Genomic DNA, 23,577 nt, shown 5'->3' on the forward strand with positions numbered 1-23,577 from the left:
TTTTACAATATCCTTTACTGCATTTTACTGATACAATAATTGAGGTTTATGTGCCCAGCCTGAATCTATGGAGATGGAAACCAGGCAGGTCTGATCCTGACTGGCTAATGAGAAAAGCTTATTTCTTAATAAGAACATGTTAATACACTTGCAAAGCAATTAGGAATATCCGTCCATCTGTGTATTCATGCAGTTATCTGGTCAGCCATAGTTACATAGTTAGTCTGGCTGAAAACAGACAAAAGTTCATCCAGTTCAACCATTAAAAAAAAAGTTATAATCCTATATCCACAGTTGATCCAGAAGAAGGCAATAAAGAACCCAGCAAAGCATGATCCAATTTGCTCCTGCAGAAAAAAAAATTCCTTCCTGATCCCCCGAGAGGCAATCAGATATTCCCTGGATCAACTTTATCTATAAATGTTAGTATCCAGTTATATTCTGTGTATCTAAGAATCCAGGCCTTTTTTAAAGAAATCCACTAAGCTTGCCAGAACCAACTCTTGAGGGAGTCTATTCCACCATCATCTAATCATGTGGCAGCAGTGCAATGCATAAAACCATGCAGATACAGAGTAGGAATTTCAGTTAATGTTCACAATAAACACCACTAACTCTGAAAGGGAGTTCTACATTTTTACTACTCGATGAAAAAAAAACCCTTATGCAGTTTAAGAAATACTGCTTCATGTCCAACCTCGTATTGTGATCTTGTATCGTCTTCAGTTACCTTACTGTAGAGACCCTGTCCTAAACAGGGACTACTAGTTAAATTTAGTTCTGCTGGGTGGTAAACAACCTAGCTGATTTATAGTTTACTTGTTCATTTGATTTTCCCCTAAAATTAAGTGGAGTTCTGGTTTCTCTCTTCTGCCAGTAGTTGACACTGGTACCTCTGGTATTAGTATGAGAAGCTACAGTGGAACTAATTTTATGAATATTCATGTGTAGTGCTACCCCTGTAAGAGCCGTTGGCCTTTTCCCCCCACACAGCACCCACAGCCAGGCTGTGGGTCCAAATGGCTCCAGAAAACAGTTTAGGGCTTTTGGCTTAGGTTGTTTATTTTGAGAACACTGAACTTGGATAGGGATTGGGGCACATGGTGTAGTGCCCCTCTAGTTAGCCAGGGGGAGCTTGCTAGGTTTTTAGCAGAGGCTGGGTATGAGGCAGCTTGGGTGTGAGTCAGCCAGGTCACTTAGGGAACAGAAACCTCAGCCCTGACCCAGATAGCTCACCCTGATCTAGAGGCTTGGAGAAGTCTCCAGAACTCAGTGGGTGAGAATGAGGAGGGGCTGATCTGCATACTTAAGGAACTCTGGCCAATCCCCAACCAGAAGGCTTGACATGGAGCCAGGACAGCCCTCAAATATGGCTGAGCCTGCTCAGCAGCAGGAGAGTGTCGGGTGGAAGATGAAGTGAAGGCTGGAGTGTGGAGCCTGGGAGGAGGCTCAGGAAGGGCTCACCTACAGGCAGAGTTGCTGGACAGGAGGCTCTCTCAACCTCACTGTCCCTGAGAGAGGACTAAGTGAGTAATCCTACACCCCCTGGGCCAGATAAGGGGAGAGGGCATTCTGGTGGGAAACCTGACTAGCTCCTCACCCGGGGCCGTTCATTTTAAAGTGACAGCTTCTACATCCTCTTGCCCAGGGATTCCCTCAGGCAGCTGAGTGAAGAGGAGAATTCATCTGGGATCTGAGGTGGTACACCAGGAGGGCTGGAGAGCTCTTCAAAAAGAAACTTTGTCTATGCACTTGCACATAGTTGCTAAGGAGTTTGTATGCAAGTTACAGTTCCTTTTGGCATCCCATACACCCATCAAGCCTATCCAAGTTCAATACCCCTTAATAAAACATATAACCAAGCTCAAGGACTGTTCACTGTCTCCAGTGAGCAAGTGTGAAGAAAATGGGTGTTGCCTAGCTGTACTGAATGGGGAATCCAAAAACTCCTAAGGGATAGTGCTACAATAGGATAACCAAAACCTAAAGAACTGTACATTCCAAACAGCAAATGAGGACATGCTAATGTCTCTGGCTACTTTAATCCAATCTGTAGAACTGAGCTGCACCAATGGGAGTGGTAATGCAGCAATAGCAAAGCAACAAAGTTCCAAAAACCAAGATATATTGAAAAGACAGCAACTGGTTGTATTGCATAGCACTTGGCTGCTCTAGGCCCAAAGTAGAGATATAGTGTGGTGCTCCAGGCTTTAACCTGCTCTGCACTAAGGATGTCCCCTAGACATTGCACTTCACTATTCTCTCTTGTCTTGGGTCTGGATGTAAGGCTGTACTCACTCAGTCCCCTTTTTTTTTAAGGTGTCCTAAGATCCAGAGTAGCTGCTGTCCTGGCCTTTCTGCTGAACAAGCTGTACATGCTTCACTTGGGGTCTGCAGCTAAGCCTAGCTGAGACTGGGCTCAATGAAGACTTGAAGCTTCCCACTTCTCTCTCTCTCTCTCTCTTGATCTTTCTTCTGCCCCAGGAGCAGAGCCCCCAGCACAGAATCTCCTTCAGATGCCTTGATGCCAGGTTCTGCTCCCAGACTGCCAGGGTCCTCAGTATTTAGAAGTTGTTTCCACCCCTTCTGGGCCCTGCTACCTCAGGGACTGGTGAAAACGCCATAAATATTCGGGCTGGAGCATCTGTTCCTCCACCCACTAGATTCTGGAACTATCCAGAAAATTCCAGAAGACAGAAGGAGGTAACAGAGCCTCAACCATTTGAAGCACTGCACAGCCACCTAAGAAATTAGCCCGTTTTCCTCTGCCTACAGGGGAGCCAAACTAAATTTTCCTACACTAGCAACAGTGAGGGTGCTACACATGCTTCCCTTAGCTAACAAGTAAGAGTTTCCTGGCCAATGGCATGGGTTGAGGGACAGTATAAATATTTTGGAAGGGCCAAGTGATCTCCCTTTTTCATCCAGCCACTGGCTTAGGTTGGGATACATAGAGCAGCTGAGTGTTTAGACCTGAAGCCGCATGCCTATGCACGTGCCTGAGACTCTGATCTTGGAACCTGGCTAAGGACAAGAAAGGAACTGATGAGGCCTGAGATGAAGTACCAGAGGTCATAGGCGTAGCATCAGGGGTGATAGGGAATACCTGTGAAACGGCTGGCTAATAGAAATGCGCATGCTCGCAGCAATCTTTGCAGAATGGTGACCAGATGTGTACATGCGCACAGAAATGCGCACTCGCTCACAGGCACGCGCAAACGCACAGTGAATATTTGTGCCAGACGGACTATTTAAAGGATGCTTCTGACTGTGCTTAGTGCTGGCTGGTCTTCAGCTCTTTCCCCTGTGTCCTGCTGTATTCTTGTATCATCCCTTTGTTGCTGACCTGGCTTGTTCCTGACCTGACTTTGGATTCCGCTCCTGACTTGCTGCTAGTTCCTATCCCGGCTCTGTTCCTGACTTCAGCTCTGCTCATGATTTGATACCTCGCTGCCCGCCTGTTGATGACCTTGGTTATTCTTGTGAACTCGCTCCTGTCTCCGATTCCAGCTTCCTGTCCTGCTCGAGTGCCCACCTGGATCTCTTATTATACCAGCTCTTCACACCATTGCTTCAAGTTGGCTGGGAGATCTGACACGCCACTTATCCTGAACCTGTTGTGCAAGTGGAGTACCCTGTTACCCAGGTGGTATTCCCGAACATCGCTACCGTTCCTGAACCGGTGGTTCGCTAATCTCTACAGGACTCCAACTGCAAGTTCCTCTGACAACATCTGCTGGCACTCTTGTTCCCCTGGTCCCTCGGCACCCTCTGTTCCACTTCCAGCCAGAGGGAGGCTGACTTTGTCATTTCATTCTGCTATCAAGTACATGACAAGGGGTTGTAGAGGTCACAATTGCAATCCAATCCCTAGGTCTTAGGGGCCCGTGACTCCACTCCCTGCTGTCATATTACATTTCCCCCACAAAATCCTGAAGCTGGGGTCCAGCTCTGATCTGCCTTTTGTCTCCCAGAGCCCCAGCCAGGCTCCAGTAATCAGCTTCAAGTCATTTCCCTTCTCCTTAGTCTACACCCCTCCTCAAGAATAGGAATCTATGCTTGACAAAGGAGCGGGCTTTTGCCAATAGAGGCCAGCGCATGCTCCGGAACGCGTCGCAATGAATTCTGGTCACTGACATCATCACACCTACGCCGACGTTGCGCTTCAGCGTGCGTTCCAGACGCCACCTTGAGGAGTACGTGAATGCCGGCCAGCTCCACATCTGTCTCCCTCCTGCTACCACGCTTGTCCAGCGAGACATGGATGTCCAGGCACCTGTCACAGCCGTTCCACACTGGTTTCCACACTAGTTTATACAAACATGCCTGTTTTACTCAACATACATGTGAGTATTCCTACTTTTGTGCTAAAATAAAGTGGTTCTGCTGCACTTAGAGGCGCTTCTTTTCTCCTTTCAGGAACCTATGGAGAGCCTGGGAAAGCATGACGGTGGACTCATCCTGACTATCTCTGCTGCTACTGGAAAGTGGTGGTTTCTAAATGGAGATGGTTGCTACTTAGAAGGTACAGATTGCGTTAAAGTGACTGGTGCCCATCTGTTCACATGTCCCACTCTGCCTAAAAGATCTACCCTTGAGATAAATGTCAGCCCACCCTGTCACTGGGGGTACCACCCTGTTCCCGGGGGTCTGAGGGGTGCCACAGTAAATTAAACAGTTCATTCCCAATACTGTAATCATCATAGTTTCAATATTCAAATTGAAGTGCCTCCTTTCCAAGCAGAATTAGGTTCTTCCATATGGTTCCACTTTTGTCAGCCAAGAACAGAAAGCATACACTGCATGGAGAATGGAAAAATGTAGTCTGGTTTGATGAATTTAAGCTGCAGCACACAGATGGTAGTCCAGTGGTAGACTGTATTGAAAATTTATACAGTGCTAGTAAGTTGCAACTACACAATGGATAATGATTCACAATACTATCTTCTTGGTTGCTTAGATCACTGTGTGTGACTGTGTTCTTTTTTCCTGTTTATTGAAAGATTCCTGAATATTCCTGAACATTTCACCCATGAATGAACACTTGCATTTCCTTCGGCCACCTATGAAATAAATAAATCAGACTTTTAGAGATTGCTGTTTTTCAGTATATAGGTATGTGTTGTTAAAAAGATAAAAGAAGGTGTGACTGCAGTATCAATATTAAAGTGGTTATAAAGTCAAGTTTAAGCTGCAAGAAGTCACAGCTGACTTCCCACAGTAAACATGGTAGTGCTGAGGACCTGAAGACCTGAGAAGAATGGGCCTCAGTGAGGACAGCGCTGAAACCCTGGACAGGTAAGTATCTTTTTAATAAAAGTCAGCAGCTACAGTATAACTCCTAACCTAATTCTAATGCCAAGTTTATGCTTTGGTCTTAATGGGAAGGGTGAAAACCTCTGCAAGGTTTTTTCCAATCCCTGTCCCTATTAGGGAGATTTCCCAAAAATTCCTGTTCTGTGACCAAAGTGAAAAAAGGCGATCTCCCCAATGGGGGCAGTAACAGTGAAGAAACCTGACAAAAAACTTCACCACTTTTTTAATAAAAATCATGTATTATTGCCTATGTATGTTGGAGTAGTTTGCTTACCTAAAGTTTGGGAAAAAACCCTCAAAAGCTACAGCAACAGCAATAAAACCAACAGAGGTTCCAACTTTCCCTACTGTGTCTAAAAAAAAATCAGGTCTCTGTAAAAAAAAAAAAAAAAAAATCAAATTATGATTGACAGTATGCCACTGCATAAAAAGCTCCATCCACATGTAAATGCAAAGCTTTGTTTCATGATGTCCCAACTTTGATGCTTCTCTAACCCATTTTGCTTGTAAGTATACTGTGTTATACCATCTTAAGTGTTTGCTGTGTTCAGAGCTAGATCATCCACAAGACAACCAAGGCAGGAGCCTAGAGCCCAGTGGATGTCCAGGGGTTCAGCTATGCCTGGCTTAGGGTCTCATTTTGCCCTAATCTATCTCTGGTTGTATTGCTGTAAGACACAACTGCAACTAAATATTTGCAAGTGAGAGAATAAAAGTTACCTCTTGATCTCATTAGCCATATCATGAATGCCAGGACGATAATGGGTGCAATCACCAGAATATAGGGTTTCCGGGCCATTTCTATAGATTACAGAGAATAATTAGTTTTTTTTATTAGTTAAGTAAAAGATGTACTACTAATTGATCTCAAAGCCCAAATTAACTTTCAGACTGAACAGAAAAACCGGCCCCTTGAAGCAGAGAAGGCCCATTCTGTTTGAGTGAAAGCATTGGTCCCTCTACAGAAGTCTGATACATCCTCTACTAAGCAGACCTATAGCGTGAACTTTGCTGATTGTAGAGTTATAGCTGACATGAGGAAGCTTGTGGTCATCACTTCACTGGACAGGAGGTAAGTGCCATGTGTACAGGGTGTGCCGGTTGTGCTTTGGCACACCCTAATCACCCTGTTCTCATTATCATTATTGATGGGTGTGTTGGAAAGATCTCCCACTGAATGGCTCTGCTTATAAGAGAAGTGTGGAAGCCTCTCTTTCACTCTGAATCAGGGGCGGACTGACAACTCATGGGGCCCCTGGGCAATAAGGGATCATGGGGCCCCTGTGTCCTCGCCCACACCCAAAAAAGCATATGAAAAAGCCAATGAAAGGTACCAGGGGCATCTCATGGGGCCCCCTACTGACCCTGGGCCCTCGGACAGTGCCCAAGTGCTCTAATGGTCAGTCCGCCCCTGCTCTGAATCTGAAAGCAGGGAAATATTGTGCCCACAGGGCAGTGGGCCATAAGGAAGCTTGTATGTATACATAGTATATACTATACAATAGATATACATACACACGCATATGTGTTTGAGCTTTGCTGTGCACACCTATGGCTGTGGACTTTAGTTGCACTTTAAAGGCACTTCCACATGTGTGTATATGGGGGCATACGTCCATACAGAATTAAATACGCCTGTATTTGTAGAACCCAGAAGCCACAGCTGCTGCATAATTCTGGTCATAGACATGCTTTCAGAATACTTGTGTATGAATACATGTGTAAATGCTGCTACCTGTTGGGAATACAACAGTATGTACTATAATGTACTATATACAGTATTCTGTGGTAATATCACTTGACCAGTAGATGGCACTGTACGCTAAAGGTTACTAGTTGTGTATGTGTAAAACTTGCTGGTTCTTTATTCTTCTCTATCATCTCTTCAGGAAGTAATGTGCTGTAATAAGTCTGCTGTTATACAGTCTGCTGAAATGTGCTCTGTATGTCTGTAACTTAAGCCACACAAGTAAAGCCTGAATTCTGCTATCACTACCAGTGTCTTCTCTAACACATAACCAACACTACCTACTTTTACACGTGCATGCATTTAGAGGTCTTTCTCAAAAAGCTAATTTTTGCATTCAGAGAAATACGTTAAATGTGCACAATATAACGCAAGTACTGACATTTACACACATATAACCACATACAGTAAATCCTGTAATACATGCCTTTGGGCAAAAATACGCAGTAGCTGTGGCTCCTTGGTACCGCAAATAAGCCACATGCCTACGAATATAATGGATTCTGATAATATTAAAATAAAAGAGAGAACCGTAATAGTGGAACAGTTTGTTGTTAGCCTTGTGATTCACAACCCCCCCCAACTACCACCACCTTTCAAAACATCACTGGAAACCATGGTGTCACACTCAGCCTACTTCAAGTAGACAAATTCATTTGACTGTTTACTGGACAAATACCATTATTGCACAGGAGGTACACCCACCAATAAGCGGGCAGGTGATGCAGGAATCAGCAAAGCTTAAATTCATATAGTAGCGTCACCTATCTGGCTACGTAGTGTGGCATATTGAACATATAAAAGTTCTAAAGTTACCTATATTACTTTCTATATAAGTGTTGGAATCATCTCCTACATAAATAGCATGGGTGTCATCAATACTTTCCTCAAAATGTTTTTTTTTCTTTTTTTTTGTCTTAGCAATCCTTTAAGTACTTTTTCTTTGTTGTATGATGTACGTGCATGTCTTACCTTTCATTAGGAAATTGGAGTGTTCATTAACTGAGCAACCAGATACATATTTAGAGCTATTTTTCTGGTCAACAGGGTTGTGTACTATACACATGACCTCCATGTTCCTGGACTCTGGCTGGAGCAATAACTTGATTGTGTCTTTAGTATTATTATATAACTGATAATCAGAGTCTTTGTGTCTGTATATCCAGCTATAGGATAAAGATAGTATGTTGGTTGGAACAGAACAATAAAGAGTCACATTACACCTGTCGATTGTTCTCTCCTCCAGTTTGGTTTTTATAGTTGGGGCTGGAACAGGATCTGCAATCAAAAATATATGTTTAATTGAAAGGTATGCAATTGTATTTACAATATTATATTTTATGGATGCTTTCACTTCAGTGAAGAAAGAGTGTCAATAATGTTGGTAAAATTGCTAAATATTGGTCCAAGCTGGACCAATGTAACTATGTCATAAAAATCATACACATACTTCAACTTTCTAAAGTATTCTACCCAAAGTCTAACAATGAATTGTGGATAAATGTTGGTGAGTTCAGCAGCTTTGACAATACTCCAAAAAGGCAAGATCGCGGCTCAACTCCCAAGCTATTACTGTCAGGAATGGACTGGCCAGCAATAGTGGGACTCAGCTGCCTTATGAGCTGCAGTACCAGGGCTGGCCAGCGGGTGCTCCCAGCAATCAGAGACTCAACCTTGCAGCCAGTCAAACACCTGGAACTAATTATACTGGTGTATTTAAGGGACATTCAGACCTGCAGACTCTGCCTTGGTGTTGTGTTTCTCCTGGGCCCTGTATCCTGTTCCTGCTCCTTGTTCCCTGTTCCTGTCTGATTCTCTGCTGACCCTGCTCTGATCCCTGGCTTGTCTGACCATTCTCCTGCTCCTGATCCCTGGCTTGTCTGACCATTCTCCTCTGCCTGACCCTCTGTACCACGCTGCCCGCTACCTGCTGAACCTGGCTTGTGACTCCGACCATTCTCCGCTTGCTCCCCCTGTACCTACCTGCCCGATTGATATTGACCCGGCCTGCCTAACGACGCTTGCATTGTATGTACTGTTATCTGTGGGTGGTTGGTTTGGTTTGTTTGCACTGTGTTATGTTTTAGTATTGCACTGCGTTTATGTTTGTATTGTTAGTGTTAATAAATTACATTGTTTATAACATATCTGAAGCCTGCGTTTCCCTGCGTCAGTCACACACCTCTGGTCACACCCGGGAGCCCTGACAATTACATCCTATGTAGTTTTTTTTTTTTTTGATGATCTGTAATTTCTCCATATGAATTTTTGGAAACAGATAATATGGACTGAGTGATAATATTGTTTGGCATAAATACTACCTAAATACGTCATGGTGGCAGATCCAGAAAAATTGTGAGGGAGCTTTTTAAAAACCTTGGGGTTGTTTAACCTGCTGGCATATACTAGGAACCCATGGCTAACATCATAAATGTACAAAGCTTTAAAAGACTGAGAAAAAGAACCAAGGATGGTCTGGATTCTCATGCATTTAGAATGGTTAGCATTGACTGCGTCACTGTGGAACATCAGACTCATATTCTCTTGCCACTACCAGATCTCTTCCAGGTGGGCATGTAGGGTAGGCAGGTGGTACCTCCTCCATGTTCCCTTCCTCTTTTGGTGCCAAGTGTAGGTCACATAGGAGGCCTACCTTGGGGTGGGTTCTTCTGGGCTATGTTAGGCACCTAGGATAGGGTCACTGCATTACACATGGGGAACATTTACTTAAATGGATGACTGAACTCTAGTTGACCCTCTTGATGTTAATATACACCACTTCTTCACTTGTTGCATTTAGGAGGGACAAGCAGAGCCTATGCTCTCTGCACCTAACCAGCTTATCTCTGCTACCTCACTCCCAGTAATGGAATGGGGTCCCACTGTGCACCAAATGCAGACTCCATGTGTGCACTCCACATAACTCTTCCTCTTCCGTACCTGTGCACAAGCTGGGGACCTCTGTAGTTCTGTCTTTTCCCGTTGCTATGGAAGATGGAGCACTCATGAGGAGAGTGCTCACAATTCCTCCTGCCAGAAGCTAACCCACCTATCACAGGTACACATGACTGCATGTGAAACCTTTGTTACCCTAGGTAACCACTTCTTTGTTCTCCACACTGTGTTAACTCGTACGGAGCTGTCTTCATACCCCAATGTATTTTAACTGACCTGTAGTCTAGGTGTCAGATACTTGCATACACTCCTTTAGTAACTTCAGACCAGGCAAAGGACAACATTTCAAAAGCTTTACCTGAAATAACTTAAACATTACAGATGATAATGGTAACAGTTTTTCGCAAACATCCCTAGTCCCTACCCTATCTACAGTTTGTGGCTGCCCCAGCATACCTGTACAGGAAAGAGTCCATCTTGGGAGTATCCAGCAACAAGTGACTTCAGAGAAGTCCCAGCAGTTCCTTTACATTGCTGGAGGCTTCTATGACTAGACACACAGTAGTAGGCACTCCGAACTTGGCAGGACACAGCAGGCTGACAGGATGAACTCTGACAATGGCATCATCCATGAGAATGACAGCGAGGAAAGACCCCAGGACCCGTACCTCTGTCTCTTTCATATTTACACAGGAGCAGTGGGTCGAACCCCAGAAGCCCACCAAGGAAAACATATTAATTCTATCCCTCCTGGCTGGGACAGCTCCTAACTAGGCTGAAATAGGCAACCCATCTACAGTCAGTCAAGATTACCAAACTACTAAAGTCATTTTACAATTGTATCTGAAAGAGGAATTCATAAGACTGTGGAACCCTAAGAACCTCCTGGTATCACTAGAAAATATTTTACTTATTGCGTGATTGTTAGCAGTTTTATGGGAATTTTTTTTTAACATACACTATATTGCCAAAAGTATTATGACACCTGCATTTACCCGCACATGAAATTTAATGTCATCCCAATCTTAGTCCGAAGTGTTCAATATTAAATTGGTCCACCCTTTGCAGCTATAACAGCTTCAACTCTCCTGGGTAAACTGTCCTCAAGGTTTGTGAGTGTGTCTATGGGAATGTCTGACCATTCTTCCAGAAGGGTATTTGTGAGGTCAGGCACTGATATTGGACCTTGCAGTCTCCGCTCTAATTCATCCCAAAGGTGTTTTATCAGGTTGAGGTCATGAATCTGTGCAGGCCAGTCAAGTTCCTCCACCACAAACTCGGTCATCTATGTCTTCATGGACCTTGCTTTGTGCACTTGTGCGCCGTCACGTTGAAATAGGAAGGGGCCATCCCCAAACACTTCCCACAAAGTTGAGAGCATGAATTTGGCAAAAATGTTTTGGTATGCTGATGCCTCAAAAGTTCCCTTCACTGGAACTAAGAGGCCAAGTCCAACCCCTGAAAACCAACCCCACACCATAATCCCCCTTCCACCAAACTTTACACTTGGCACAGTGCAGTCAGGCAAGTACCTTTCCCCTGGCAACCCAGACACCTCCATCGGATTGTAAGATAGAGAAGTGTGATTGGCCACTCCAGAGAACACATCTCCACTGCTCTAGAGTCCAGTGGCGGCGTGCTTTACACCACTGCATCCAACACTTTGTATTACACTTGGTGATGTAAGGCTTGGATGCAGCTATTCGGCCATGGAAACCCATTCCATGCAGCTCTCTATGCACTGTTGTGCTAATCTGAAGGCCACATGAAATTTGGAGGTCTTTAGCTATTGACTCTGCAGACAGTTGGCAACTTCTGCACACTGTGTGCTTCATCATGCGCTGACCATGATGCTGTTGTTCCCAGTTGCTTCCACTTTGTTATAATCTCACTAACAGTTGCCCGTGGAATATTTAGTAGCCAGGAAATTTCATGGATAGACTTATTGCACAGGTGGCAACCTAAGTCAGTACCATACTTTAATTCATTGAGCTCCTAGAGCGACCCATTCTTTCACAAATGTTTGTAGAAGCAGTCTGCATGCCTAGGTGCTTAATTTTATACACCTGTGGCCATGGAGGTGATTGGAACACCTGAATCCAATGATTTGGTGGGGTGTCTCAATACTTTTGGCAATATAGTGTATGACTTGCACAAAAAAATCTAGTTTTTTGGCCACACTTAAAATACCACAAATCAATGTAAATATTTGGGAGCTGCTCATAAGCATAAAACTGAATAAATAGGTCTTGATAAGGACCTCTTAAAGTATATCTTAAGCCAACACATTTCTAGCCACATCTTCTTTAGGGAAAGGAATGATCAAAACCTCTGTCAGGTTTTTCCATCTGAAGATGTCCATACTTTTCCTGTCCAGTAGACCTAACAAGGATTGGTCTACAAAGCTAGAGGGAAAAAAAAGTTTATAAGTTTACAAAGTGATCTTTTAAATATATTGAATACTTGTATAGAATCTATATTTTACAAATAAACCAGGGAGCTCCCATGACATTGTGTAGAGCAAACTTTTTTTTTATAGGTAAGCCCAGCATTGTGTGCTGTTTTCACTGCCTCTGTCTAACTGAAAGTCCACATATTGTACGGAGGGATAAAAAGCAAATAATCACATTTAATATTTACGTGACTAAAAGGAAATTAAAAAAAAAAAATTTCTTTTAATTCTGAGTAGGAAAATTAAAGAAAATGAATTTAAATATTCTCTGCATGTTAAGATTTATTAAAGCAATTAATGGGAGTACATACCATAAAGCACAAGATTAAACTTTTCTTTATGCTGTTCATGGTTTGTCAGGGTGATTGTGCACACATAGCTCCCACTGTCCTCCATCCTTAGGTTTTTGATATGTAGTTTTTTTCCATTATTAGATAGCTCTAGACGTTTATTGTATTGTGGATGGTGAAATATCGAAATATTATTTTCAAACTCCGCTATCTTGATTTTCGTCCTGTTAGCTTCCAAATGCCAGATGATGCTTCCTGTTGGCACTGACCACCTCCGTTTAACGGATAGTTCAACGTGGTCATTTGTAATGCGAGTAAGTGTCTGATTTCCACCTGCAATAACACAAAATCACAATTTGCTTACTTATTATATGGGAAACTGTTCTTACAGTTTGCAGACAATTTGACAGAAACAATTGAGTACTGTCCGTGATACTTTTTTATTTGCACTAACATACAATTTTTAGGACAAGCTTTTAGGGTATGTCCCCTTCTTCAAGGTCCAAGCAGTAGCATTTCACAAAGTTTTAGCAAAATATTCAAAGAAACAATCTCTGTGGGAAAAACAAACAAACAAAAAACACACACAAACAAATGTACACAGGAATGGTTAGAAAAAGTAGGGGACATACCCTGAAACCTGTCCTAAGAATTGTATGTTTGTACAAATAAAAAAGTATCATGGACAGTACTCATTTGTTTCTGTCACAAGTGCACTAATATGGCTACAATCAGCTCAAGCAGACAATTTCTGGAATCTGTATAAACTATTTATAAAAGCTAAAAAATTTTAAATATTGTTTACCATTTTTTGCAACATATTGGAAATTCTTAATGCTGTTTCAGAACATTTAATTTTACAAGGTGTGCAACGTAGGAAATCTTATGGTCACAGTATTTACAGAAAGTGCCTTGGAACAGTAACAATGCTGACTTGAATAATAACAATGAAATATGGCTGCGCTACATCTAAATATACACACACCTCTAAAATATATAGACAAAGAATGGTGATAGCAAAAAACAAAAAATAATGACACCAAAAAAATAAAGTAAATATATAGTCCCCCAAAAAATATAAACAATATATAAAAAAAATTAAAATGATATATCGCAGTCCAAAAGTTTGTGTTCTCTCATGAACCCTCCTTGGTATAACGACCACCGTGTGAATCTGTTAAGGAATTCCAGTGCAAAACATCTTCCACCGTATATCTGCTCACCTCCAGCAGTGTGACCACACATTATACAATGTTTTGGTCTGACTATGCTTTTGGTCCCAAATATGTGGACTCTGAAGATCAAATAGCTGAATAATAGCTCCAAAGGATGGTCCCTCCAGATGACCGACTCAGGCTCAGCCGTGTTCTTCATTAAAAAAAAACTCACAATAGTGCTTTACCCTTTAAAACTTTTATTGCACATTAAAATATAAGAAATGCGCTCACGTTCTGAAGGTCCATATCTGCACCATGTATGGTGAACATCCAGTAATGTACTAATTAGACACAAGATGGCAGTATCATCTCAGCAGAATACAAATATCCGAAGTGTATTTGCAAGGCAATGCACAGGCCCTAATAATAACTTCAATTCCCTGCAGATATGACAGTCCTGGAGCGATGTGCGGAAAACTACTACTGCTTTTTTGATGAATGGCAACATCATGATGTCATCCGTACGCTCCTGCCCTAATGCTGACTTGATCCAGGCAGCAGAAAATATATTTTCCATAGGGAGCTCTCGTTAGAGAACACAACCTCTGTGGCTATGGGATAGAGGTGCCGGATGGATATCAGGGATGGATGGATGGAAGCAATAACACTGAGGCAGCTTTCTTAGAGTGGAGGCAAGGCTCTAATGCAATGAACATAAAGAAAAGGAAGGCGCCTCTAAGTGTAGTATTGACAATTTAATAATAGACAATTTATGAATTGCACTTATAGAGAAAAAAGTGTTAAAAGGCTCATCGTATAATATCTGTAGTTCCTGGTAGAACATCCAGCCATCCAGCGGCAGCACGGTCCGTGTGAGTCAGGAAGCTAGAGCAGGGATGACTTTGTTTCCAAAATGAGGCATGGACAGGAGATGGGGGAGGTTACGCGTTTCAGAGCTTGCACAGTAAGCTCCTCCATCAGACCTAAGCCCCAGTGTGGTGTATGGTTGTATATAGGTTTTTTTTTTTTAATCTGGTTATTATCCCATTATAGCATTCTGAGAAAGATCCTTGTCTAAATGGAGAAACATGAGGAAGAGATATGCTGGACAAGGGAACCCTTTTTTCTCAGCTTCATAAGAATGGGTTTTTATGCAACGTTCTTCCATGTTGTGGCCAGGATTTCAGAACAGTTTCATCTTGTGCACCAGTATTGTATTTCCTCCTTTACATATCCAAAGCAAGATTATAGCCTGCATTAAAGAGGCAGTAAATTCATCAAAGTTTAGAAAATAAAATGGGGAAAATGAATATGTCTGGTCACAAAATTAAGTCTTATCAATCCACTTGCATCTCTCACAGTATCACCTGAAGCTCAGAGTCAGCGCTCGGGAGCCTGGGGAACAGACAGGTTGTGAGAGCTACACGTGGATTGATGACTTAATTTTGTGGCTGGACAGATTCATTTCCCCATGTTATTTTCTAAACACTCCAAGTCTTTGATGAATTTACTGCCTCTTTAATACAGGCTATAATCTTGCCTTGGATATGTGCCCCCCCCCCCCCCCCCCCAACGAGAGAGCGAAAAAAAGAGAGGGGGAAAAAAGAGAGAAACAGAGAGAGAAAGGAGAGTGAGAAATAAGGGAGCGAAAGAAAGAGAGGGAGAAAGGGAGAGAGAGAAAGAGCAAGCTAGAGAGAGAGAGAGAGAGAGAGAGAGAGAGAGAGAGAATGAGAGAGAGAAAGAGAGAGAAAGAAAGAGGGAGGGAGAAAAAGAGAGAAGAAGAAAGTCGGGTAGTTGAGATGTGATATGATCAGTAGAAATATGTAATTGCAGATCTAGTTTAGTTTCGTGTTATTACAGATAAGTGTTCAGTATTTCAGTCATAGACATATGTTCACCAATTAGCATCTGAAAGGACAGAGCAGCTTCCAGGCTAGAGGTGACATGGAGGTGCCAATACAACTTTCTCACCTCTGTAGCCAGGGTTTGCCACCTTCTTGAAATCTAAAAGAAGAGCTCTAGCCATTTTGGCTTCAAGAAACCGCAAGGGACCAGGAGAGGGCTCCGATATGTCTGCCAGCTCTGATTGATATCCACAGATCAGAGGAATCTATTTCATCTCTTATAAAAGCTAAAATATTAGTTACGGAGATATGAAAATAATTCCTTCTGATTGGACACATTTTAGGCAACATCTACATGTAAAACTGTATATGTAGCCTCTGTAGAATCCCAGAGAAACACACAACATGGCTATATGGTGCCTGATTGCGACAGGTGAACAATGATTGATAGTGTTGCGATCGGAATGATGCGCTGGTGTCGGAAATCCTATCCCTGACCCAGTGATCTAGACTGTTTCTGTCCCATTCGAGATTGGACACTTCAGAACACAGAACATCCTGTGGGCTGGTTCAGAAACACCCACAGAGTTGATTGACCAAGGGCTAAAGTCCAGCCCACATCCATATTTCAATAAATTGAGGACCCTGAGATATGGACGGAGTGATTCGTATGGAGCCGGTTCCATCTGACTGGCGAATCTCGGACTTTCTTTGACTTGCTCCAGTCGCAGGAAAAATCTTGGTAAAAGTTTTATTTCTGTTTTTATTCCCTTTTCATTTAATAGTGAAGAGCCAATTGTGTGTCTTTTTGTATTTTCTGTAACACTTTTTTCTTTGTACATTTTTTATGCACTGCCCACTTGCGGGATATTATCATGAAATTAATAAGTGACTTGTGGGTACTTAAGCTTGCATTCATAACTCCAGAGAGATTGTTGCATTGTTGTGTCTATGTGCTCGGTCTAAGTTCATTGCCAATCTGTATGCAATTGCACTGCGTGTTGGCAGATTGCATGCAGATTGTAAAGTACCAGACCTGCCAGAGATCTGTGTGTGTGTGGTGGCCCAGCAGACCAGTCTGCAGACAATCTGTTCGGTGGTGGCAAGCTGCCGTTTGTTGTGTGTCTGGTGTGGGGGTGTTCGGACAGTGGAAGAGTGATTAACACCGGGGTTCTAGCTTGTAGACTAGCTGGAGGAATCCTAGAAAGGTGTGCTAATTGGTAGACTGCTCCCAACCCTTAGAGTGCACCCGATTGTATAGAAGATTTGTATCTGCCTTTGTGCGGTCAGCCAGCTGGATTGGAGTGGAGTCTCCCTCTAGTGGTGGCCAGTGGCAGTGCAGGCTGTGAAAGTATCAAGGCCAGTCTTATATGCTCAAAGTCCCCCTCATTCCTTTTTTATCCCAGTCGCAGTGCACGCCTTGGTTAGCTAGTCGCCGTGGGCGTGTGTTTAATCCGTGACAAAGAGAGAGAGAGAAATAAAGAAAGAGCTGTAGGAGAGAGAAAGAGAGAGAGGGAGAAATATAAAGAAAGAGCTGTAGGAGAGAGAGAAAGAGAGAGAGGGAGAAATATAAAGAAAGATCTGTTGAAAGTGAGAGATGCCATATGATTGTTACTCTCACCTGGCAGTCATAGAGAAGGATGAGCTGCCAGGATCCACTCCTCCAGCCACAGCCTCTTCTTAAACTCCTGTCATAGGAGCCATGTTGTGCCTGGATTTCTGCTCTCCGGCTCCTTGGTGATCTTGCTGCAGAGAAAAGTGGGGTGGGGATGGAACATGGGGGGAAAAAATCACCGATCACCCAGGGGGAGAGGAGTGAAGGACAAGTGACAGCTGGGCAGTTGTCAGCAGATGTCTCAGCCAATGAGGAGGCAGAGACCTGGGACAGCCAAGGCATCATGCACATCGCTGGATTGTGATGAGGCTCTGGTAAGTATTGAGGGTACTGGGGGCACTGCTGCACACAGAAGGTTTTTTACCTTAGTGTATCGATTGCATGAAGGTAAAAAACCTTAAGCCTTTACAACCACTTTGAGTGGTTAAAGTAGTTGTAAGGGCCCAAGGTTTTTACCTTCGTGCATTCTTTGCATGAAAGTAAAAAACCTTTTCTGTGCAGCAGCGCCCCCCTAATATTCACCTAAGCCCCCTCTGGATCCAGCAATGTGCACTGGAGTCTCGGCTAACCCAGGACTCCCTCTCCTCATTGGCTGAGACAGCCAGTGAGCCAATCAGAAGAGAGAGGGGGCAGGGCTGATACACAGCTCCATTTGTAAATGGACACATGGAGAAGCTGATCAGGAATGTGCCTGCTCGGGTGCACCCATAGGAAGCTGCTTGCAATGGGGAGCCCAACAGGAGGGAAGGGCCAGGAGCACCGGCGAGGGACCTGAGAAGAGGAGGATCTGAAATGCACTGAGAGCAGGTAAGTATAACACATTTTTTTTTAATTCAAGCCTTTAATATCACTTTAAGCCTCTGGCCCCATGATTTGATGTACATTTTGTGAGTGACTAGAGTAGGGACAGGTTCCCCATCTGGCAAGGAGAGTGCTAGAGAAAGGTTTGGGAGGAGTCGGTGAAAGCCTTCTCTATTGGGTCGGACCGTTCAGGCCAAACTTCCATCCCGCTTTGCAGACGCTGTTAGCAACATTCAAGCCGCAGCATCTCTGTTGCAACTCTTGCAAGTGGCACTGGAGGGCTGTGCTCACCCGTTGGGTCTCGTTATACTCTGTTGGAAGGTTTTCAATATATTCCGTTCACCGCACTCCATCTCTGTGTGTTCTCTCCGCTGCACACCACACAGCACAGTGCTCACAGGTCTGCTAGCACCAGACGTTTAACTAGTACCAGACCATGGTGAAACAGAAAAGCTAATGGTCACATACCCCACTAGTCACATGCCTACACACAGAACTCCTGTGTGTCCCCATTCTGGTAAACTTGGCCATCACACGATTGTACGCTTTAGTGCACCCTTGTGAACGAGGCCCAAGAGGCACCAAGATCTGCATGCAAATTTAGGAGATCAAGATGAAAAATGCAAATGACTTCATTGATTCCATATTGGGTTGGCACTTGCACAGTAAGCTACACGGCTGGGCTATCGGGCACACTATCAGGGGTGCATGTTTTCCGGGGACAGGCACTTCAAAATGGGGACTGTCCCCAAGAAATGGGCACATATATTAACCATATTGTATTTCATTTTAAGAGTGTTTTAATTGATAATATTATTTACCAGCGGTGTATCAGTATACATGACTAAAGTGTTCGTCAACTTTGGTCCGTAAACATTTTCAATAATGACACCAAACTGCATGACATAAGTTTAAACACTTAGCGCCGGCGCCTACCGGCCCTTTAAGGGGTTTCAGATGCTGGGAGGCGGGGCGGGATTTTAGGGTCATGTGACCGCCTTGCTGTCAGGGCGGTCACATGATCAGAAAAGGTCCTGATCGTAAGGGGAGATCAGGACCTTTCCGTGAGACACTGACATATGTGCTGGGAGCACGCAGGGCATATGTATTTTCAAATGGTACGCAAATATGCGGCCTCTCGACATCAAGGACCAGCCACCGAGAGGCCGCATATTTGCGTACGCCCGGCATCAAGGGCTTAAACGACCAGAGCAGCCCTTTTATTAACAAAAGCATAAATCACATCAATTAAAACAATTTCAACAATACAACCAGGAGGGGGTTATTGGGTGTCCTTAAGGCACACTTTTATGACTATAATCACCCGTGTCCTCAGCCGTCCCCAACCGGCTCAAAGACGTTATTACTCACACATTCTTAGATTTTCCCCCAGGGGACCTAGCTCCTGGAAGAACCACCAATACCCAATCAATCGGAAGCACCATACCCTAGATGGGCCCCAAATTTTTTAACATCGTTAACTACTGACACCTCCAAAGATCCCCAGACCCATCAAGCTGCTGTGACATTTATTCCTTTTTTGTTTTTCTTTTAATAGAAATTCGTAACCACAAAAATACTACCCCACAACCCCGAATACACCAGGAACCCTGAGCACAGGGCAGGAGGGAATGGAAGTTTCCTCTTCGCCTAAACTTTCTAGAATGATGATCCAGCAACCCTTGCAATGGACCACCCTTGCGGCTCCAGCCAGCCCATCCAACCTACAGCCTCTAGTCAGGTAAGAACTACACCCCCTACAGCACTTACTACATATTTTAACCCTTCTCCGTCTTGTGTCTCTCTTAGTCATGCTGACTCTGCATTCATTTTCTCCTCTCCAGGTTGCACTGTATTTGCTGAAGCATGGACAATCTTGGTGTGTTAATATGACACAGACTCATTACCATTGCCTAACACTGGTCCCCTCCTTTACATTTTCATTAAATAGAAGGAAACCGAGAAATTCAATTCTATTTAAAACAGATAGGAATTAGAATTAATCACACAGGTTTTACTCACCCAAAGCAACATAAGAAAGCATTAGGGGCATGGTCATTATGTGCAGTATCCTCATATTGTTCTTTAGCACATACTTTGTAGCTTTTAACAAACATGATCAACTGTAACACACGCGTTCCTTTCGTTTTCCTCGTATTGTGTCAGTTGTCAGAACATTATAGGTTGCAGCTTTAAAATATGCTGCATACTTCCTCCCACTGAATAAAGGTCCTTAGTGTCATATTACCCTGAGCACGGCTGTATAGAAAGCTATATAGTCTTTTAGATTTATGGGTTAGAGAGATCATCTTGATGAAAATACTGTTATCAATATAAATGTTATAAATGATAATGTTGTAAATATCATGAAAAACATTTTTCTTCGTAAAGGTACACTTAAAGGCTGAATTGAATTTGAATTGTTTACCTGCCATTTGATTTCACTTTGTGTTCATCCTGTCTTGAGAGTTACACATCTCTGCTACACAGCATACCACTGTCAGGCTGGAGACCTAAATGTTCTGTGCTGCAGTTTAGGAACGCTTTTTCAGGTCTTGTCTCTCTCTTTAGCCTGTTATTGGACTCTGAAAGGTGAAGCAGCAGCCTGATAAGATCATCTCTCTGACACTCTGCTGTCTTCTCCAATCAGCATGTTTCTTGATAGAACATGAGCACTGCAATACATTCTACTGGCTCACTGTGCTGCTTCTTCCTCCCTGAGCTTGAGCTCTGCTGTACAGGGGACTGTAAGCAGATGATACCAACTCAAAATTAGGTACTTGAACTGCTGGCATAAAGAAAATACTTTTAGGGATGTTCTAATGAATAGAATACTGTATTAATGTGTGCCTTTTATATCCACGTGGTGTTCAGCTTTAAGAGAACGGCTGAAAGGTAGCTCTAGTTCAGGGGTGGGCAACCTGCGGCTCTTCAACTGTTGCAGGACTGCAAGTTCCATCATGCCTAGCTGTAACTGTCAGTTTTGCAATGTGTCACGGGACCTGTAGAGTCACGCTTGTAACTTCCGGTCTTTGCAATGCCTCATGGAGAATGTAGTTCCACAACAGCTGGAGAGCCGCAGGTTGCCCACCCACTCTAATATTTTGAAGGTCTCGTTTTATTTTACTACTTGATGTGATACTGCATGTACGAGAAAGTGTGTGAGGGTGTAGGAAGGTTGGACTTTCTTCATGTTCCCTTCCTCATTGGGCACCAAGTATGGGTCACATAAGTGACCTACCGCTGGGATGGGTTGTTCTGGGCTACACTAGGCATCCTGGACAGGGGTCACCCACCTTGCACATGGGGTAACTTTACTGTATCATGCTCATCAATGACCCCTGGCAAGGCAAAGGCTGCTTTCAGGATACTGTGACCTTAAGACAGATCTCCATCTTTAGAGATTGCTGTACATGGTATACACCTCTGTGACCAAGCCCCAGTCAAAAAGCGTAAGAGGGCGTGGCCAGAATGGTGGCTGAGGCCATTTCTCAACATTGGACTCCTGGAGTCAGTTGAGCAGTGTTCCTCCTTTCTCTTGTATTGGCTGACACTGGAATCACTTGGACTCATGCTCCCTTCTTCTCACTTGCCAGTGGGGTGATCTTTTTCCTTCCATCCACAGCTTGGAGCAGCGGCCTAAGGTATACTTTTCACTATGTACATCGTGTACACTTGAGCAAGACACTGAACTCCAGTTAACTTTTACTGGCCGTGTCAATGTACACCATTACTGTCGCCTCGCTCCAAGCCTTCTCTGGGCTGTTGGGACAGGGCATCAATGTTTAGGTGGGGCGGATACTCTGATCTGTCCCTCCTTGTGCATGCACTGTTTCTTTTCCCTGAGATCTGCCCTCTTTGAATTAGCGCATGTGCAGGAACATCGCACCTGTGCAGTCACTTGCAGCCGGGCCCGGTGACGCCATACTCCACCCGGTGCGGTAGCCCTTGATAGTGGTTCCATTTTTGCGACCTTATGGCCAAGTACTGGTAAGCTAACTTTGATCCAAGGGAGCCATTTGCTTTACATTGTCTTGGGGAGATACTAACAAGAATGTACAACTTGATTTGTTTCTCCTTTTAGGCTTTTTGGCCTTTGTATGCCACGTGGCGGTGGACTGCTAATGTGGGACTGATATGTACAGTGTGGACATGGTTATGGCCTTTTCGGGCATTTTTTACAACCATATAACCTTGACTAGTGGTCATATACACTGCCCTGACCGGTATGTTATTCTCTCTTCTAAAGGAATGTGATTTTAGATGACTTGGTATCCATACTAATGTGGTGATTATGTGTCCGATTATTTGTAGGCCTATGGACCTTTCTTTTCCCCTCCCGGCCTTCTGGTGTTTTCCATTGAGGACAGGGCCCCCCTTTTTCTGGGACTGCAAGTGATGGAGTTATTTCCTAATCTTTTGATGGGAGAATATGTTTGTATCAGCCTTACTATATTATAAGGTTAAACATTTCCCTAGGAAGCTAGTCTCAATGTATTAACATCATTGAGTAGGAGGCGGTGTTCTTAGTCTATATTAATAGTTTTCCCTAGGCCACAATTGGCTCCTCAACTTCTGTTTTCTATATATGTGAACTAAGTCCCTTGAGGATTCCTCTGGCTTTGCAGCCTGCTATGTGGTTGATTGCACCCCAATACCTTACTTTTGGAGTTTCCTCCCCCTGTCCTGGATTAAGAGGAGGCCTTTCCCTGTTTTTGAAGGGTCCACTGCTGTCTGGTGTCTAATGGCCCATTTTGTAATTGTTAAACTCTCTAACAATGCTAATTTATGTTGCTGTTATAATTTTCTTTTTGTCTAATGCAGGCCATAGATGAGGAGAAAAACGGCAGATTTTCGGCCGATTAACGAACTATCGGTCGGTCTAAAAAACTTACCTGACCACCAATTATTACGAAAATCGGCCGATTAATGAGTAACCTATAACGGGAAATGATGTCATTTTGTGGCCTTTGTGATCCTTTTTCGGAAAACGATCATTCGTTTTTGACCATCAATGAGGATAAAGTCGGGCGTTTTTCGAAAATTTTCCAACATCACCGATAATCTGAAAGTCCAAAATACACGAAAAACGGCCGACAACATCGTCCACTAACGATAAGATAATCGGCCGGTTTTATTTTCGGACGAAAAATCGGCCGTTTTTCTCCCCATCTATGGCCTGCATAAGTATATGTATTTCTTTTAGATATATAAATATCCCCTGAGGAAGCAACTGTCATTGTGAAACATGTCGGGCATTCCCTTTGAATGGTCTTTGAATGGTCCTCACCCCCCCACAGGAGTACTTTGGTGGTAACGTCCACGCTGTATCACTGGTTGTCATCTATTTGAATATATGGTGGGCTTTGGGACATTCATTGTGGGTATATTGTACAACAACATTTTATCAGAAAACTGTCTATATGTGATGTGATGTTGAATAAAGGAACATTGATCTTA

The 23,577-nt window shown here is 43.5% G+C and overlaps 1 protein-coding gene and 2 long non-coding RNA genes across 5 annotated transcripts; 2 read left to right on the top strand and 1 right to left on the bottom strand.

The window, feature by feature from the left end:
- The first annotated feature begins 4,168 nt into the window (after positions 1–4,168).
- On the top strand, positions 4,169–8,372 carry LOC149439215 (uncharacterized). Its single transcript, XR_016307845.1, has 3 exons — positions 4,169–4,525; positions 6,207–6,388; positions 8,310–8,372. It is a non-coding gene; the product is annotated as an uncharacterized LOC149439215 (long non-coding RNA).
- On the bottom strand, positions 4,859–20,269 carry LOC149439216 (CD48 antigen-like). 3 transcript variants are annotated; one of them, XM_089659281.1, is made up of 5 exons: positions 20,140–20,269; positions 12,722–13,033; positions 8,287–8,341; positions 6,037–6,117; positions 4,859–5,063 (listed from the first exon to the last, which is right to left on the bottom strand). In XM_089659281.1, the coding sequence occupies exons 1-5, from the start codon at positions 20,192–20,194 to the stop codon at positions 5,027–5,029; spliced, it is 540 nt and encodes a 179-aa protein (XP_089515407.1). In that variant the 5' UTR covers positions 20,195–20,269; the 3' UTR covers positions 4,859–5,026. The 3 variants fall into 3 exon arrangements, with proteins under 3 accessions (XP_089515407.1, XP_089515406.1, XP_089515405.1); XM_089659280.1 differs by having other exon boundaries at positions 8,036–8,341; XM_089659279.1 differs by having other exon boundaries at positions 8,000–8,341.
- LOC149439217 (uncharacterized) lies at positions 19,686–23,577 on the top strand. Its single transcript, XR_016307846.1, has 2 exons — positions 19,686–19,858; positions 19,962–23,577. It is a non-coding gene; the product is annotated as an uncharacterized LOC149439217 (long non-coding RNA).

This window comes from Staurois parvus, unplaced genomic scaffold (assembly GCF_062004578.1).
Source record: "Staurois parvus isolate SC_StPar_1 unplaced genomic scaffold, SC_StPar_1.0 ptg001146l, whole genome shotgun sequence".
Classification (NCBI taxonomy): Eukaryota; Metazoa; Chordata; class Amphibia; order Anura; family Ranidae; genus Staurois; species Staurois parvus.

What these genes read in the sequence shown, in the direction of transcription:
- LOC149439216 (XM_089659279.1), bottom strand. Translation starts at nt 20,194, where the DNA reads ATGAGGATACTGCACATAATGACCATGCCCCTAATGCTTTCTTATGTT. An exon ending in GCTTTCTTATGTTGCTTTGG is followed by an intron (nt 13,034 to 20,139) that starts GTGAGTAAAACC and finishes GTGTTATTGCAG; the next exon opens with GTGGAAATCAGACACTTACT. An exon ending in ATGGCTAATGAGATCAAGAG is followed by an intron (nt 5,064 to 6,036) that starts GTAACTTTTATT and finishes TTTATTTCATAG; the next exon opens with GTGGCCGAAGGAAATGCAAG.